This window comes from Emys orbicularis, chromosome 8 (assembly GCF_028017835.1).
Source record: "Emys orbicularis isolate rEmyOrb1 chromosome 8, rEmyOrb1.hap1, whole genome shotgun sequence".
NCBI lineage: Eukaryota > Metazoa > Chordata > Testudines > Emydidae > Emys > Emys orbicularis.
Window position 1 is genome coordinate 69117551 of NC_088690.1, and position 18955 is coordinate 69136505.

At 43.2% G+C, this 18955-nt stretch overlaps 1 protein-coding gene across 1 annotated transcript in view; it reads left to right on the plus strand.

Annotated features, from left to right (window-relative positions):
* The window catches only part of TEDC1 (tubulin epsilon and delta complex 1), a 221172-nt gene that overhangs the window by 141009 nt on the left and 61208 nt on the right, over positions 1 to 18955 (plus strand). The window contains exon 7 of the mRNA XM_065409430.1: positions 4424 to 4510. Coding sequence (XP_065265502.1) covers positions 4424 to 4510 — 87 coding nt within the window. The remainder of the gene's footprint in view (positions 1 to 4423; positions 4511 to 18955) is intronic.

Here is an 18955-nt window from a genome sequence, read left to right on the forward strand (position 1 = left end):
TGAATGCTCCTCCTCCCGTAGACATTAGAGCCTTTATGTTTTATTAGAAAGGATAAACACATCGGTCCTTTGCTCAAATGGAGGACTTTGATCTTCTAGAGTTATTTCTAAATAGATCACTTGCTTTGAGGAGTAGAGGACTAGATTGCTCATCACACATTAAACCATAACCTAATCTGTGTTGGGGGCAGTAAGAGGAAAGTTGCATCTTCTTGAAAGATGCAAAGCAACAGCATATCTAGGCTTTAGTTTCCCCATCTGCAAAATGAGGATAAGAGACCCTTGAAAATCCCATCCTCAAATGGATGTGGTTAGCATTAATTACTTAATGTTGGCAAATGGCTTTGAAGATACAAAATGCTGTTTGGAGAGAGATGGGCATTAGAGCTGGGGGAGGGAGGCCTTGAGAATTTGGTTGATATGACAGGGTAACAGGGTTCCCACTCAACAGTAGTGCGTCGCCTCATGTCTAGATCTGGAAAGTAGATCTCGTGGCATCGGGTGTCCCCTTCTGCTCTCAGCTTGCTCTCCGACAATCTCTCTTCTGATAACTTGGCAGGAGCTGTGAAGTTGACAAGAAAGCTGGGCAGCTAGAGCTCACCTGCCCCCTGCTCCCGTGGAGAGCTGGGCGGCTGGATCCTGCTCCTAGCTGGGAGCCAGCCCCGTGGCTTTGGACTAAGCTGTGAAATTGAAAAGGCTGCCCAGCTCCCAGTGGGAGTGGGTGGGTGGGTGGCCAAGAAGCTGGGGCAGCTGGACCCACTCTCCAGGGGTGAGAAGTGGATTCCCCCAGCTCCCAGTGGGGAATGCGGGAGGGGGGAGTGGCAGCCTGCCAGAGCCCAAGAGCCTGTGGGGCAGCCAGGCTCCCAGTAGAGAGCTGCCAGCGGATCTGAGACACCGGGCTCTCAGCTCCCCACACTACCCCTCTTAGGTTAGTGGAAGTGCTCCTGGTGAGGATGCGCACCACTGATAGAAGGAGGGTAGTGTGGACATGCACCTCCACAGTAATTACTGTGGTGGCTATAAGTCGAACTAATATAGGTTGACTTATGTTTGTAGTGTAGACATACCCTCAGGTGATGCCAGGTAACTTAATTGACCTCTCAGGCCCTCATGAATACTATCAGGGCTGGTGTGGGGTGCACATCCCATCACAGGGAGGTCTTTGCCTGCTGAGGGCAGGTATGTGTGACTGAAAGCCTCTGAAACTTAGGGCACCAGGAGAGAGCCCATGAGTCTGGATTAGTGGCACCTTGGACCCAGAAGAAACCTTTTTGGAAACAGACTAGCTTTTGTTTGTTTATTTTTGCAGTAAGATGTGACCGATATCTGTAGAACATTAGCTTATCATAGAAGATTAGGGTTGGAAGAGACCTCAGGAGGTCATCTAGTCCAACCCCCTGCTCAAAGCAGGACCAACCCCAACTAAATCATCCCAGCCAGGGCTTTGTCAAGCCAGGCCTTGAAAACCTCTAAGGATGGAGATTCCACCTTAGAGATTCCACTTATATTATGCTTCCCTCTAGTCTCTGTGCTGCAATAACTTCATAAACCTGCAAGAGCTGTGAAAAGGATAACAGAATCCTGCCACCCAGAAATAGTGACAACCATCTCAAGGGATGGAAACTAACATCTTGGACGCTGCCAGTCGCCTGTCACTGAACGTTCCAGTGGGTTTGAATACCATCCCCCTAGGATTAGCTCTGTAATCACCCCATTACTGATTTATGGCATAAGCCGTCTAGCACAGAGTTGGTGGCTGTTACAGACATTTCAAATGTTGCAGCACATTGGTGAAAAGTGAACAGTTGTCTCTGACCTGTGGTGAATTAAATGAATGCTTCCCATGTGCTAATTGAGTTGAATAAAACCAGTTAAAACAAGAACATGAGAAAAGCAGTCACTTTTGTAGTTTCTTACTTCACATGACTAATGGAAGGGTTTTTTTAAAAAATACTGCTTGTTCTTTACATTACAATTTCAAGTCCTAACCAGACCTGAAGACTGTAGGATTATGGGGAGAACTGTGGGAAATGAAAGCACACAAGCTAAGTGTGTGACAGCTGAGCAATGAGGAGGGGAAGAGGTTAGTAGCCAGACTGATTAAGTTGCTTTGTTTTTACTTAACCCATATTTAGTTCCACTGACTAACATGTTGGAGAAAGAAAGCCTTTGGTGAAGGCTCAATGCTCTTGTTAAGGTGTGAGAGCTAATAACATACATCTTCTGAAATATCCATAGTTCCTTCAGCCAAACTAGGAAAGATCAGAGTTGACGTGTGATATTTCTAAGGTTTTTTTAACAAAAAGAAAAACCCAAATGAACAAAGATCCCCGCCCCCCCAACCTTCAGCCCCTCTTTAGCTGTCATACTGCAGCAAAAGGGGCAGAAGTCCAATTCTCCTCCTCCCTCTCTCTTTGCAGGTCGCCTTTAACATCCCTGCTAATCCTGTAACTGGCAGTCACTGACAACAGTAAAGAAGTACACATCAGCCTGTGTTGTTTGCATGAACAGTGTGTAACGTGTTTTAGATCTAGCATTCAGTAATTTGTAGCAATTATTTTAACATGGTGCCTTTCCTCCCCTCATTCTATCAGCTTCAGATTATTTCTGAGGGGTAAAATAGCAAAGCAAATAACTCCTGTTTTTGAGTTCTCGTAGCCGTTGCAGTACAAAGTAAGTAAAAGCCACAAAGCTGGCTGAAAACAGTTATGTCAGCAGTAAGTAGATTGAATTAGAGCTCCAGTCTTGATCTTCATCTTTGAAATCATGACAGAAAAATGCTTTTGGAGTTCTTCAAAAACTTGCCTGCGATGCCATAGTGGCATGGACTCATTCATTTTGAATAATGGCCTTTACCCCGATGCCCTTTTTTTAATCACAAAGCTGGTGAGTGACTTTGGCACTTGCACATAATTTACTTATCTTCTGTTTATCTCCTGTTTTCCCATCAATCTTGTTCTGGCTAGAAGAGTTTTTGGAATCTCTTTATTGTACTGCTGTATAACTAGCCATTCTTGGGATCTCTGTCTCCAACTTTGTATATTCATCTTAATTTTCCAAAGGGACTGTTAATTTTGTGTGCCCAGCTTAAGCTGCCATAGTAGCCTGAGGGAAGGTGCACAGTAATTTCCACTCCTCTCTAAACTGACTCAAGTTAGGTTTCCCCTTTTGAAAATGGAGGCCATTATATACATATACAATCTGAAATGGGGGGAAGAATCTGGTGATATTTATTTTCTCCCCCTCTAGGTATACACAATTTAAAAATCATTTGTAAAAACCCTCACTTCTTGCATTGCCTACAAATAGGAACTATGGTAGAGGAGCTCCTTGTGCAACACGAGCAGTGAGGGAGATGATCTGGCTATACATAACATTTCAGAAAGAATTCCTCCTTGTCAGTTACTATTTGTGGACACTGCAGGAGAAGTGAATGTTTCTAAATGATTTGGATAAGGAGCAGGGAGATGGGCTTGGCATCCTGAGATTCTGAGGTCATTCTGTGCATAGGAGCAGTGTGGAAAAAGGCACAGAGATGGGAGAAGTAGAAATAACTGGATGTCAGTGTTGACATGGTTTCTAGAATGGTGGAGTTGGAGGGGATGCAATAGGAGATCAGGTTCTAGATGTTGGCTGGGACACGGCTGTGCATGACCTCAAAGAGAAGAGACGGGATCGAAACTTGGTATGTTGGCCAGACTCAAAGAATAGTGGGGGACATGGTTTGATCCAAATGTGGGAGTGACCACTTTAGCAGCAGTGTGTGGAGTGTGGCTGAGCTGTGGTGTTAATTTTGGTATCTAAGAAGCACATGAGGTTTCAGGATCTACATGAGTAAAGACCTTTTTATATATGAATTGTATTGTCTTGATCCCTTCAAACTGACATGTGAAGCCACGAATGTGTATATGGGGATTATGGTAATTGTATGGCTGGGGACTGGAATGCATTATAGATGTGAGGAAAAGCTTTTCTTCAGTTCCACGCCATATTTGCATAGCTGGGATTTACATTGCTTCCCACTAAATAATGTATAGTGCAAGCCCCAGTCATAGCAGCATATAGTCAGAAGGAAGAAATTGCTGGAGTATTGGATACACAGGACTCTGTTCCTCACTGTGTACCCCATTGCCTTCTGGAAGAAGCATTCCTGTTTGCAGTTAGAGTAGGGTGGGATGTATACATCCAGACAAGTTTATATATATTCTAAATCCTTATATCTTTAGCAAACCAATGTTCTACCTGTAAATGTCAATCTATAAGGTGACTGTGATGAATGTGTACGACATAAGAAGTGGAACCTGGTATGTGATTGGGTAGCCTTCATTATTCAGACCAAACAGGCTTTAAAAATTGCACCTTATATATTGCACAGATGACTAAATGGGACTTGATTTTCTTTTCTTTTTTCCCCCCTCCCCAGTTGTTGCAGTTACTGGAGTCTGAAACCTCTCGATTAGAAGCCTTTCTGGAATGGAAACGACTGGAACCAGTTTATTGGCACTGGATGGTAATGAATCAAACTAAATATTAAGGGTGCAGTTTTCTTAAATCTAACAAACAACTGGCTGCTCCTCAAACATCCTTCCCATATATTTGGAAAAGTGAATGTTGTCAACAACCTATACAACTTCCTTTTGAAGATGAGGCCAGTTAAATTAAAGGACATATTCTTAGATCTCCCTCATCATTCTAGCCTCTGTTGTATGACTTACTCAGCGGCGGCTCCAGGCACCAGCGCTCCAAGCGCGTGCCTGGGGCGGCAAGCCGTGGGGGGCACCCTGCTGGTCCCTGCGAGGGCGGCAGTCAGGCAGCCTTCGGCGGCATGTCTGCGGGAGGTCGCCGGTCCTGCAGCTTCGGCGGCAATTTGGTGGCGGGTACGCCGAAGCCGCGGGACTGGCGGACCTCCCGCAGGCATGCCGCCGAAGGCAGCCTGCCTGTCGTGCTTGGGGCGGCAAAAAAGCTAGAGCCGCCCCTGGACTTACTAAGACAAGTTAAGAAACTGGAGGGAAGAGAAGCTGAATTCAAGCATCTACAGTTATCACAAATGGAAATGCCTGATCTTTTATGTTTAAGAAAACATAGCAATCACATTTTGTTATAAATTAAATGGCTAGTCAGAAGAGGAACTTTAAGTTTTATTACAGACTCAAAGTCAACAAAATTTGTAAGCAGTTGAAATTTCAAACAACTTCATTGTTCCAGCCAGACAGTGTGTTGAAATTGCAGATTTCCCCTTGAACTGTGTTGAATGATCATAAGAAAATCAATAAGCCTTCCTCTATGCATCTTATGACTTCTATACATCTCACTTCTGTATTAAACTTTCACCCATTTACAGCTGCTGAAAGTAATTCTTAAAAAACAGCAATTTAACAAAATGAGTTTACAGAATTTGTAGAAGCAGGACCATTAATTGCCAGTGTACCTTGTTCTATACAGAAAGCAAAATAAAGGAGTAGAAAATCATCTAACCTGTCTTGAAAAATATTTAAAAACCCACTAGCATGTGTGTGTTGTCAGCAAAGGTGATTGTTTCTATAATAGCTGGTGCTTTATTTATCTCTATTATTGTGCTGCTCTGAAAAGTATCAGCATTAGGATGGGCACAGATCCAGAATCATACAAGCAAGTGTTCAGATCAGGCAAATTGTAACTGCAGTTGCTATGGAGTTTTGATCTACTCACCAGGGGCCTGCTGCTGTGAGGCGCTGAGCTGGTTGTGGAGGGTACTGTGAACATCATAGGATGGGCTCTGCACCTCTCTGGATGAGGTCCTGAATAAATACTGGCCAATAGTACATCATTATTTGAGAATCTAACACACTATCATTCCTAATTGGAAATGTGTATTTTCTCTCAGTCTGTGGGATCAATTTCTGTTTTCTTTCCTTTCTGTTTTTGTTGTTCTTGAATGCTGTAGAACATACTAAAGAACCCAGATAAGATGTATTTTGACCCATGTTGTAACTATCTAGCAGAATTATCATAAGAACTTTTTGCATTAGAAAAAGGTTGTCTGGTTCAGAAAACAAGTGCTTCTATGTTTCTTAATTCCACGCTACTGTGGTTTTCATTTGACCCCTCCATTTTCCCCTTAAGAAGCAAGTCAAAGTGTCTCTTTGCTTGTTTCAGCTACTTTTCCTGCTGAATTTTCCCCATATGTTTATCACCACTTGCATGGGATACTTCTATCTGATTTCCTGTTTACTCTTGTGTATAGTTTTCTCAACTTTTAGATTACATCCTCTAGTTTTTTTAAATCATCAGTATAAAAATATATTTCTATCAACTGTATCAATCCCTTTCATATTTTGGAGACCACCTTTTACCAGTGAGCATAAACTCAGATTCCTTAACCTTTCTTTATCATTGTTCCAACTAGTATAATCTGTGTTGTCAGCCCCTTTCTGTGAAGTGTGCAGAACTGCACCTATTATCTCTACGGGGTCTACATACCTTAGGGCTAGGCTAACAGTCTCACTGCCTTGATTTATATTCGGTCCGTCTGCTATTATAACTCTTTAGTTCTTTGAGATGATCTCTGGACATTTCCACTCTGGGGATGTACAGAGGTCATCTCCAAGAACTCCAGTTACAGGTGAGTAACCTTCCTTTTCTGATTTCTCCTTTTTACTGTGGCTGTGTGCTGAGCTGATGGACTGAATGGTTCCCTCACAGTAACCTGCAGCTCTTCTGATCACTGTGGGGAATGGTAATTACATTTTGTTCAGATTCCCTGAACTGCTTCCTTACTCCAAGATTATTTAATATTTTTACAATGAATGCCTCTGCTCTCCAGTCATCTAGACCAGCCAAGTCTCTTGGATTCTGGCTGTCACATTATTCTTTCCTTTCTTTGTCTCCAGGCTTTATCTCATCTGCCCACTTGAAGATCTTATTTTCAGAACCCTTGAACTCCCAAGCATGGAGGCAGAAGCCCTATGAGAAAGGTCTGGAGTACACTCCATTTCAACAAAAATATATTCTATTCTCTTTGTCTCTTGCTCTAGTACAGTTTTCTACCCAGCCCCTCACACCTTTCAACTTACCATTTTAGGTTTATTTATCTTTCTAATGTAACCAGTCATTAGCAGATTTATATATTGAGCTCACCAGCATGCTCTAAGCACGTGGAGTCCAGAACATCACCGAGACTGTGGTCTCAGTTAATGACTGGAGTGCAGGAGGTAAGTTTCTTCTTGTCCCCATCAGTATCACCTCTGTCTTGCCAGTGTCCAGCTTTCAGCAACTGCTCTTACTCCAGATGCTGTTTTTGGCCAGGCACTGAGAAAACTGGAGGGGGCAAATAGAACCATCAGCCAGCATATAATGCTGTGTCATATTCCAGAGGGACATCTACAGAATCTTGGATGACAAGAGGAAGTCATCCACCAGAACAACCACGGTTGTCTTGGTTTTGTGCCCTGGCCTGAAATGTTGAGAAGGATCTAGGATGCTGGCAACTGGTAAATCAAGTTGAAGTCAGTTCTTTGCCAGCTTCTCAGACAGCTTTCTCAAAAACAGTGGGCAGTGTTTTGTGATATTGCTGGGGTTGCATTTTAGTATCTTAAGTGTTGGCTGGAGTGATAGATTCCCTTCTTCACAGGAGATGTTGACTATCCCTGTAATCAGGAATACTAGATGTTTTCAACCCTTTCATTGGCCAGGACTGGCCTGCATTAGGGTGGCAGGTGGTGGCCTGGACTGTGTTTTGACTTCAGGAACATCTTGTTGTCTGAGTGGGATGAATTCTTAGAAGTAGGGTGGTGTTGATCCAGTGCTCATCTTGCTGAACTTGGTGTCCCCAGAGTCTGTCCTGATGCAAGGGATCTTTGAGAAATGGTTTGATAGTTCCTTGCAGCACAGTGAGCATGGCTGAGTTCTGTGACCAGATGGAAGCAGTTTGTGAGTTACGGGTCTGTGACAGAAGAGAAGTTGGTCTCTTTCCATTTTTAATGGTAATGACAAAAGTTTGTAAGAATTCCTTGTGCTGAAGTCTCTCTGTGACAGCTAGCATTCTGTGTTTGCCTTCATCAATGTTTGAGCCTGCTTTCTTCCTGATTTTTCTGTGAGAACCATGCAAGTCCAAGGAGGAATGTCCTTCCTTTGCAGAGCATTGATAGCAGAAGTCCGAGCCTGGTTGTCATGCCTTACTAATTCTTATGCCCCTTGGCTTCTAAATTCAGTAGAGTTCTCTGAGGAAACATCTGGAATTTGGCAGGGTCCAGATTAGGATTTAGGCAGGATATCCTAAATTGTTGTACTGGGCCTAACAGAAATACGATGTGATGATTTTCACAAATGGAAATTTACATAAATTTGTGTGTAGTCTAAGCAAAGGTTGTACATGTATGAGACATCAAACACATTCTTGGGTGTCGTAAAATAATAATAGAAGGCTTAGAATGGGAAGAGGAGTTGGAGGAGTAGTTCTAATGAAACAAGTGTATTTTCTAATCGTTATAGAGCACAATTTTGAGAAGCACAGTCAGGAAAGTAACTGAAATACTTTCCTCATGGATTGTATTTTCTAAATGGACAACCTACCTAATTGTCAATTACTGAGGGACAATCCTCATTCATTGATATATTTTGCTTAACCAAATCTTTGTACACTTTTCATGAGTGATGTACCGGAGTACTTGGATTCTAATATCTAAACTGTATTGTTAAATCTATTCACCGAAATTTGGGTTATTGCTGATTATGTACTCTATGTATCATATGACTTTTAAAAACAAACTTTGTATTTGTGGATAATCTAAACACTATACCCAGATGTACAGACACTCGTTTCTCAACCTATGTATTATATAATTTTTCTAACGTTAGCTTTAATACAAATTTTAAATAGAGACGCTAACTTGAAACACTTTGTTCTAGTAGAGAGGAACTGAAAGTATGAGACTAATAGGAAATCTTAGTATCAGTGACACGTGGCGAGCAATAGGTTTACAGGACATAGCCCTCCAAAGGGATTAGGTTCAAAAAAATATATTGTGAGGAATTAAACAAGTTAGTGAGCATGGAGCATTGGGAGGAGGAAGTGTTAGAACTCACAAGTGAGGAAGAAGATTGGAGCATTTTAAAAAGTACTATGATCAAGGGGCAACAGACTAAACTTCCCCAGAAATGGAGAATTCTTGGAATAAGTGACCACTTAGGGTATGTCTACACTGCAATTAGATACCTGTGGCTGGCCTGTGCCAGCTGACTCTGGCTCATGGGGCTCAGCATTAAAGGGCTATTTAATTGCTGTGTAGACATTTGGGCTGGGGCTGCAGTCCAAGCTCTGAGACTCTCCCACCTCACGGGGTCAAGCCCAAAAGTCTACACCTCAGTTGAATAACCCCTTAGCCCAAGCCCGCTGGCATGGGCCAGCCATTGGTTTTTAATTGACATACCCTCTTGCAGGGCTGCTCAAAGTCGTGAACCTAGAAATGAAACTGTCCTAGAAATGAAGAAAGGGGGAGGGAACTAAATGAGATTATGCAGTGTCAGTTAAGGCTTGTAGGGGCAAGAAAAGGGCAGCAAAATGTGTTAATGCTGCCAAAGGGTTTAAGAATGGCTGTTACAAATCTATCAGTATAAAAATGCTAGAGAGGAACTAGGCTCATTCAGTAGTGAGGGAGATTAAATTAATTAGGTTTCTAAAATAGCTCTGCTACTGAATGCTTTCTAAAATTCTAGTATGAAAAATGGGGGGTGGGGTGGACTATAGAATATGGATAATCAGCCATGAGAAATGAGGAGCTGTTGATAAAAAAATGTTAAATTTGGGAAGGGGGGCTGTAAAAAAAAAGTAACTATATATAAATCAGCATGTCTAGATTACTTAAAATTTGACTAAATAAAGCCCTGGCTTAGAATTTTGCCTTAAATATTTAAATACTGAACTCCCAATCTTTGGGGAAAATAGTAGTGTGTGATTGTGTAATTAAAGACCATACCAAACGAATAGGTCTTATTATCACTAAATCAAAGATGGAAATTATTAAAATTAATTTACCTACTGATGATTTTATATACTTGGAAGGAGAAGCCTTGAAAACTGTTAATAAATGTAATTATATGGGTAGCATAATTTGTGATACTGGTGACAGCATAGGTGAATCAAATGCTGTATTTAAAAATTTTAACACAGTATGAAAGTCCAATATGATTAGCAAAAACACCAAACTTAAAATCTTTAGAAGCTATGTCCTAAACATCTCCAACATGGAGTAGAGTCCTGGAAAAATAAGTCAAACCAGCACAAACTTAACAGCTTTCAATGTAAGTGTCTGCGTAGAATATTCAGAGTAAAAGGGACTGATAAAATAAGTAATGAAGAAGCACTAGAACGGGCATCATTACCTACAACAATACAGAAAGGGGTGTAATCAGGAAGGCCAAAACACAACTGGAGTTGCAGTAAGCAAGAGATGTGAAGGGTAACAAGAAGGGTTTCTACAGGTATGTTAGTAACAAGAATTGCGTCCAGCTTTGGGCCTCCCACTACAGAAAGGATGTGGACCAATTGGAGAGAGTCTAGCGGAGGGCAACGAAAATGATCAGGGGATTGGGGCACATGATTTACAAGGAGAGGCTGAGGGAACTGGGCTTGTTTAGTCTGCAGAAGAGAAGAGTGAGGTGGGATTTGATAGCAGCCTTCAACTACCTGAAGGGGGGTTCCAAAGAGGATGGAGCTCGGCTGTTCTCAGTGGTGGCAGATGACAGAACAAGGAGCAGTGGTCTCAAGTTGCAGTGGGGGAGGTTTAGGTTGGATATTAGGAAACACTATTTCACTGGGAGGGTGGTGAAGCACTGGAATGGATTACCTAGGGAGAGTCATAGAATATCAGGGTTGGAAGGGACATCTAGTCCAACCCCCTGCTCAAAGCAGGACCTAATCCCCAACTAAATCATCCCAGCAAGGGCTTTGTCAAGCCTGACCTTAAAAACCTCTAAGGAAGGAGATTCCACCACCTCCTTAGGTAACCCATTCCAGTGCTTCACCACCCTCCTAGTGAAAAAGTTTTTCCTAATATCCAATGTGGTGGAGGTGGTGGAATCTCCTTCCTTAGAGGTTTTTAAGACCCGGCTTGGCAAAGCCCTGGCTGGGATGATTTAGTTGGGGTTGGTCCTGTTTTGAGCAGGGGGTTGGACTAGATGACCTCCTGAGGTCTCGTCCAACCCTAATCTTCTATGATTCTAAGTGGTCCAGAAGAAGAGACCCAGAGAACAGAAGGGTGTGCTGTCTACCGGGAGCTAAGATACGGGATGTGGACCTGCGGTTGAAAAGGATCCTAAAAGGAGCAGGTAAGAACCCCTTGATCATCCTTCACGTAGGAACGAATGACACGGCTAGGTTCTCGCTAGAGAGAATCAAGGGAGATTATGCCAGGCTGGGGAAGACGCTTAAGGAAGTCGAGGCTCAGATTATCTTCAGTGGGATTCTGCCTGTTCCTAGAGAAGGACAGCAAAGGGCTGACAGAATTGTGAGGATAAATAGCTGGCTAAGGGAGTGGTGCTATAAGGAGGGCTTTGGGATGTATGGCCACTGGGAGGCTTTCGGGGACAGACAGCTGTTCTCACGGGATGGACTTCACCTGAGTAGGGAAGGAAATAGACTTCTGGGAGGGAGGCTGGCTCATCTCATCAAAAGGGCTTTAAACTAGGAATTTGGGGGAGACGGTTGGGAGATGTCCAGTTAATCTCCACGCCAGATTCAAACACTGAAAAGGAGGGTGAAGAGATAAGCACAGATATAGGTAGGGGTAAGGGATTTGACATAAGAAGAGGGGGAGGATGGACAGTACGGGGTCCGTACCAAATTGCATAACTAATGGGAGAAAGGATAAACAGCATACAGTAAGATGTTTATACACCAATGCAAGAAGCCTAGGTAACAAAATGGAGGAATTGGAGCTCCTGGTCCATGATATGAAACCGGATATCGTAGGAATAACCGAAACGTGGTGGAACGGTAGTCATGACTGGAGTACAGGTATGGAAGGGTATGTGCTGTTTAGGAATGACCGGAACAAAGGTAAAGGTGGGGGAGTGGCATTGTATGTCAATAATGAGGTAAACTGTAAAGAAATAATAACTGATGGAATGGATAAGACAGAGTCTGTCTGGGCAATAATCACACTGGGTAAAAGAACTACTAGAGCCTCCCCTGGGATAGTGCTTGGGGTGTGCTATAGACCGCCGGGATCTAGCCTGGAAGCGGACAGAGAACTATTTAATGTTTTTAAGGAAGTAAAAACTAATAAGAACTGTGTAATCATGGGGGACTTCAACTTCCCAGATATAGACTGGGGAACAAATGCTAGTAACAATAATAGGGCTCAGATGTTCCTAGACATGCTAGCAGATGAATTCCTTCATCAAGTAGTAGGTGAACCGACGGGGGGGGATGCCATTTTAGATTTGGTGCTGGTGAGTAGTGAGGACCTCGTTGAGGAAATGGTTGTAGGGGACAACCTTGGCTCGAGTGACCATGAGCTAATTCAGTTCAAACTAAATGGAAGGATTAACAGAATTAAAACTGTGACTAAGGCTTACGATTTCAAAAAGGCCAACTTTAATAAATTAAGGCAACTACTTAGGGAAGTGGATTGGGCTAACATATTTAGGGATCTGAAGGCAGATGGCGCCTGGGATTATTTCAAGTTGAAGTTGCATGAGCTGTCCGAGGCCTGTATCCCAAGAAAGGGAAAATGGTTAGTAGGCAGGAGATTTAGACCTAGCTGGATGACCGAGCATCTCAAAGGGACAATTAAGAAAAAACAGAAAGCGTACAAAGAATGGAAGAGGGGAGGGATCAGCAAGGTAACCTACCTTATTGAGGTCAGAGCATGTAGAGATGCAGTGAGAAAGGCCAAAAGCCGTGTAGAGTTGGACCTTGCGAGGGGAATTAAAACCAATAGTAAGAGGTTTTACAGCCATATTAATAGGAAGAAAACAAAGAAAGAGGAAGTGGGACCGCTGAAGAATGTACATGGAGTGGAGATTAAGGATAATCTAGGCATGGCACAATATCTAAATGAATATTTTGCATCAGTCTTTAATAAGGCTAACGAAGGGCTTAGGAATAGAGGCAGCAGGACAGAGGGGAATAAAGGAGGGGGGGTTGACATTACCGTATCAGAGGTGAAAGCCAAACTTGAACAGCTAAAAGGGACTAAATCGGGCGGACCGGATGATCTTCATCCTAGAATATTGAAGGAACTGGCGCGAGAAATTGCAAGCCCCTTAGCGATAATTTTTAATGAATCTGTAAACTCAGGGGTGGTACCGTTGGACTGGAGAATAGCTAATGTGGTTCCTATTTTCAAGAAAGGGAAAAAAAGTGACCCGGGTAACTACAGGCCTGTTAGTTTAACATCTGTAGTACGCAAGGTCTTGGAAAAAATTTTGAAGGAGAAAGTAGTTAAGGACCTTGAGGTGAATGGCAATTGGGACAAATTACAGCATGGGTTTACGAAAGGCAGATCGTGCCAAACCAACCTGATCTCCTTCTTTGAGAAAGTAACAGACTTTCTAGATAAAGGAAATGCGGTGGATCTAATATACCTCGATTTTAGTAAAGCGTTTGATACGGTACCGCATGAGGAATTATTGGTTAAATTGGAAAAGATGGGGATCGATATGAAAATCCAGAGGTGGATAAAGAACTGGTTAAAGGGGAGACTGCAGCGGGTAGTACTGAAAGGTGAACTGTCAGGTTGGAAGGAGGTCACCAGTGGGGTTCCTCAAGGTTCGGTTTTGGGTCCGATTTTATTTAATCTATTTATTACTGACCTCGGAACCGAATGTAGGAGTGGGCTGATAAAGTTTGCGGATGACACAAAGTTGGGAGGTATTGCCAATTCGGAGAAGGATCGGGATATCCTGCAGGGAGACTTGGATGACCTAGTAATAGGATGAAATTTAATAGTGAGAAGTGTAAGGTGATGCATTTAGGGATGACTAACAAGAATTTTAGTTATAAGCTGGGGACGCATCGGTTGGAAGTAACGGAGGAGGAGAAGGACCTCGGAGTCCTGGTTGACCGCAGGATGACTATGAGTCGGCAATGTGACATGGCCGTGAAAAAAGCGAATGCGGTCTTGGGATGCATTAGGCGAGGTATTTCTAGTAGGGACAAGGAGGTGCTGCTTCCATTATACAAGGCGCTGGTGAGACCTCATTTGGAGTACTGTGTGCAGTTCTGGTCTCCTATGTTTAAAAAGGATGAACTCAAACTGGAACGGGTACAGAGAAGGGCCACTAGGATGATCCGAGGAATGGAAAACCTTTCCTATGAAAGGAGACTCGAGGAGCTCGGTTTGTTTAGCCTAACCAAAAGAAGGCTGAGGGGGGATATGATTGCTCTCTTTAAATATATCAGAGGGATAAATACCAGGGAGGGAGAGGAATTATTTCAGCTCAGTACTAATGTGGACACGAGAACAAATGGATATAAACTGGCTGTGGGGAAGTTTAGGCTTGAAATCAGACTAAGGTTTCTAACCATCAGAGGGGTGAAATTTTGGAACAGCCTTCCAAGGGAAACAGTGGGGGCGAAAGACCTCTCTGGCTTTAAGATTAGGCTAGATAAGTTTATGGAGGGAATGGTTTGATGGGATAACGTGATTTTAGTCAATTAGGCAATAACGTGCCATCGCTGGTAAAATGAGGGTCCGGCTGTAGAATCTTGCCTGTATGCTCGGGGTTCTACTGATCGCCATATTTGGGGTCGGGAAGGAATTTTCCTCCAGGGTAGATTGGCAGAGGCCCTGGAGGTTTTTCGCCTTCCTCCGCAGCATAGGGCAGGGGTCCCAAGCTGGAGGATTCTCTGCGACTTGAAGTCTTTAAATCACGATCTGGAGACTTCAACAGCTGAGTTAAGGGAAAGTGGGTGGGTCAGCTTTTGTGGCCTGCATCATGCGGGAGGTCTGACTAGATGACCATAATGGTCCCTTCTGACCTTCAAGTCTATGAGTCTATGAGTCTAAGAGCTGGACATATTTGGCACATCTTTTAAGAATGCCAGATTATAGGCTACCTAAAAAATCATTTCTTTGGTGACTCCAATACAAGAGATGGATAGGCCAGCCTAGAGCACTGGTGTGAAACTTTTCCAGTCGCACCCTCCCTTATCCTTAACAGAGTCTGTCCGTGCCCCGCCTCCATGACTGCACCGCCAAGGCTTCCTCAGCAGTGGACTGCTTCTACCTTGCAGCCAGGCTGCATTGGTAGGACAGGGACAATACCTGGCCTCTGCCTCTCTTCCCTCAGGTTTTCGGGGTGGGGGAAGGTATGTGCGATGGTCTCTGGGGGTGGAGCCAGCACTGGGAGTGGAGGCTGCTGGGAGTGAAAATCAGTGTGACACACTGACCCACAGGCTGGGTTACCGGGGGCGGGAGGGATAACTCAGTGGTTTGAGCATTGGCCTGCTAAACCCAGGGTTGTGAGTTCAGTCCTTGAGAGGGCCATTTAGGGATCTGGGGCAAAACAAACAAACTGTCAGGGACAGTACTTGGTCCTGCTAGTGAAGGCAGGGGGCTGGACTCGATGACCTTTCAAGGTCCCTTCCAGTTCTATGAGATGGGTATATCTCCATATATATATATATATATATATATATATATATATACCCGCTGAGGTGAGTAAGGGGGGTGAAGATGGTGCTCCCTCCCTGGCCCCATGGGGGCTGGGCCCGCTGTGTGGGGCTGGCACCAGCTGCCTAGCATTGATGCTTGCCTTCTGAACGTTCCTCTTCCCCCTCGGAGTCGCGCTCCGCAGTTTGCCCACCACTGCCCTAGAGCACACTCTGTAGCACATTAATGGCTGAAGCAGCATCATTATGTTTGAATATAAAAGACCTGGAAAAATGAGCCCAGGTTTCTTTGGTGGGTCTTAGCAACCTGGTTTGGTGCTAATTGGGTTCAGCAGTTACCAAGGTGTTTCTAATCTTCCTATAGCAGGTTTGAAGGGCTCACCCACAAGCCTCTCTCTAATCCGTCCATCCTTCATAGAATGCAGTACTAATCTCCAAAGTATCTTCATGCTCCACACAGCAAAACACAAGGCACATAAGATCCAAGTGGGCTCTGCTGCTGACTTGCTGGAGACCTGTTGCTGTGAAATGATTAAGCCTCTCAAACTTTTCATTTCCTCCTGCTTCAGCTGCTGTTTTTACATTTCTGTAACAAAATAGCTGTGCAGTGAACTCCTCTATGTGCATGCATACTGACTGCATTCATTTTCAGTGTGCAGCTAGCTAGCAGCTTAGAGGATTTTCCATTGCCACATCTCAGCTCTTCATTTTCACATGTTTGTAACATTGTTTTAAAATAACTTTTTAAATGTAATAAAGCAGATATTACAAAATACAGATATTAGTAAGATATTATTGGACAGCATTACTAAAATTAGTTATTAATGACTATTTCCATGTCAACTTGGAAAATTCAGATTTCAATCGCTTTTGAGTTAAATATCAAAGGACAAATGGGGTCTTTTTTTAAAGAACAGGACAAGTAACCTTTTTTTTTTTTTTTTTTTTTTTTTTTTTAACCCTTTCAGCACTTAAAAATGCCTGAAAGGATTTTTGCTGTCAAACAGAGACCAAGCATGGAAAACTTCAACTCTAAAATTTTAATGTAAATGTCATTTCATAGTCTATATAGCCTTGTCACACCTAGGGTACAGTACAGGCACCTCATTTCAAATGTTTGCAGCTTTTCTGCAGTTGGTTTGTCAGTACTCTTGTTTCACAATTGTCACTTTTCTTAAAGAGTGCTACACTGGTTGAGCATTCCCAGCATTCAGGTACTTCAACCTTCCTCCAATTGAGGTTGCACAGTTTGCAAAGGAGCATGACGGTGCCTTTTTCGCCATGTTTTAACAGTTCAGGCGGTATACCATCTGGACCAGGTGCCTTGTTGTTTTTCAGAGACATGATTGTGGCTTCAGTTTCTGCTTCCACTATATGTTTTTCGTTGTTGTCTTTGCAGTTGATGGTCTCAGGGGAAAGTTGCATCCATTTGACTTTTCACATTCAGTAGCTGATGAAAATATTCTTTTGATCTTTATCTACTATATCTTACTTGTTAACTTGGTTGATAAGTAATCTAACTTCCTGAAAAAATCCTCTTATGTTCCTTTTTTGAAAGTGTTTTTCAAGCTGTTAGCCTTTTCTCTGAAGCCTCTCAATTGTAGTCTTTTGGAGCGTTCCTTTTAGTTCCTTGCTGAGCTTTCTGCATTTGTTTTTCTACTGAGGGTAGTCTTCAGTTTTCAGATGTTCTTGATATGCTTCCGTTTTTTCTTCTTGATAAGTTTTTGGGTTTGCAAAGGTTGAGTCTGGTGGCACCTTAAAGGTTGAGTGGATTTCCTCCTAGCAGATCTTGCTGGTGGGTCAAAACTGGCAGGGCCAACCCCATGGTACCTTAAGTGGGAGTGGGGGATTAGACCAGGCCACAATTCCAATGTCCTACTCCAGTCTTCTCATGGGCACCTTCAGTGGGTAACTAATAGGAGGGGCTGCCTAAACTTGAGGTGGCTGGGAGTCTAGGTTACTCTCTTAAGCCAAGAAACTGACAAAATGAGGAAAAATCAAAACAACATCTGTACTGGTTCAGATGACGCCCAGCCTAAAAAGGTCCATGCCAGCAGTTTGGGAACTTTGGCGGTTGTGAAAAGTTTGCTAGGAATGAACAGATTGCACAGTACCAAAATGAATGTACATCGGAACATGGAATTTGAGAATGCAATATGAACCGACATGGCTACAACTACACTGCAAAGCAAGAATGTTAATTGGTGAACTTGAAACTAGAGCTGCATCCTCTTCCATAGACATTCTCAGTATTTGTGAACTGCATTGGACTGGAAGTAGCGAATTCTCCATAAAGCATTGTAAAATCATTTATCCTGAAAAGATAGACAGTGTTCACAGAGAAGGCATTTGTCACATTCCGGCGTGCGAAGTGAGAGGCTGTGTCACCGCCTGCCCCTCAACCGTCGGTGCCTCACAATGCTTTGCTGCTGTAGTTCCCAACCTGGGCTGCTCACTAACAGTCTAAGAGCATGCAGGTCACTTCCTGAGTGTATGTGTATAGCCACAGACCTGGTCCAGCAACTGTGACCCCATCAGCCTGTCAGCAACTCTACAGTCACACTCTGGCTTCCACCACTCTTGGTAACTGCCTGCAGAGTGATCCCAACACACTACCAATCCCGAATTTCCCCGAAATGTGTATTCTGCACTGTCCCACCCTCTCCTGGGCAGTTCAGATATTAATAGTCCATTGCTCCTCTAAAGGGCCAATATTCAACAGTTTACTTCTTTAGCTGGAGTTACCAAACAGATCAGTTTAAACACAACAATGGATTAGTTTAGATTAAAAATAAAACAAGTTTATTTAATTACAAAGAGAGAGATTTTAAGTGAGTACAAGTATAAGGTATTAAAGTCAGGAAGGGTTACAAGAAAAATAAAGATAAGACGATTCCTAGAAGCTAAAACTTAAGAAGCTAGAATTGGTTCAAGGTAAAAATCCTTACCACAGGTTCCCAACAAAAGGGCTGACCAGTTCTCAGGTCAGGATCTCCCCCCAAAGTCAGAGGGCTGGTTCCTTCGTCTTCTAAGGTGCACGAGAGAGAGAGCGAGAGCTCTTTATGTTTTCTGCTCCTTTCTTTTATAGTTCAGTGAACTTTTGAAGTGGATTCTTCTGAGGGCTACCCCTCAAACGAAGTTTATTCAAACAGTAAAGAAGGTGACATGGAGTCTAGTGGCGAAGAAGGCTCCGTGTTTTTTCTTTTCACCTGTATTTGCTGAAATGCAAATTTGCCTGGTCTCCTGCCAACTCCTCTCCCTGCTGCCTTGAGGACCATGTTTACTACATATATGTAAATTGAGGTAAACAGACATGCCTTGGTTTTTGATAGATCCAGGGCCGGCTTTACACCTTGCGAG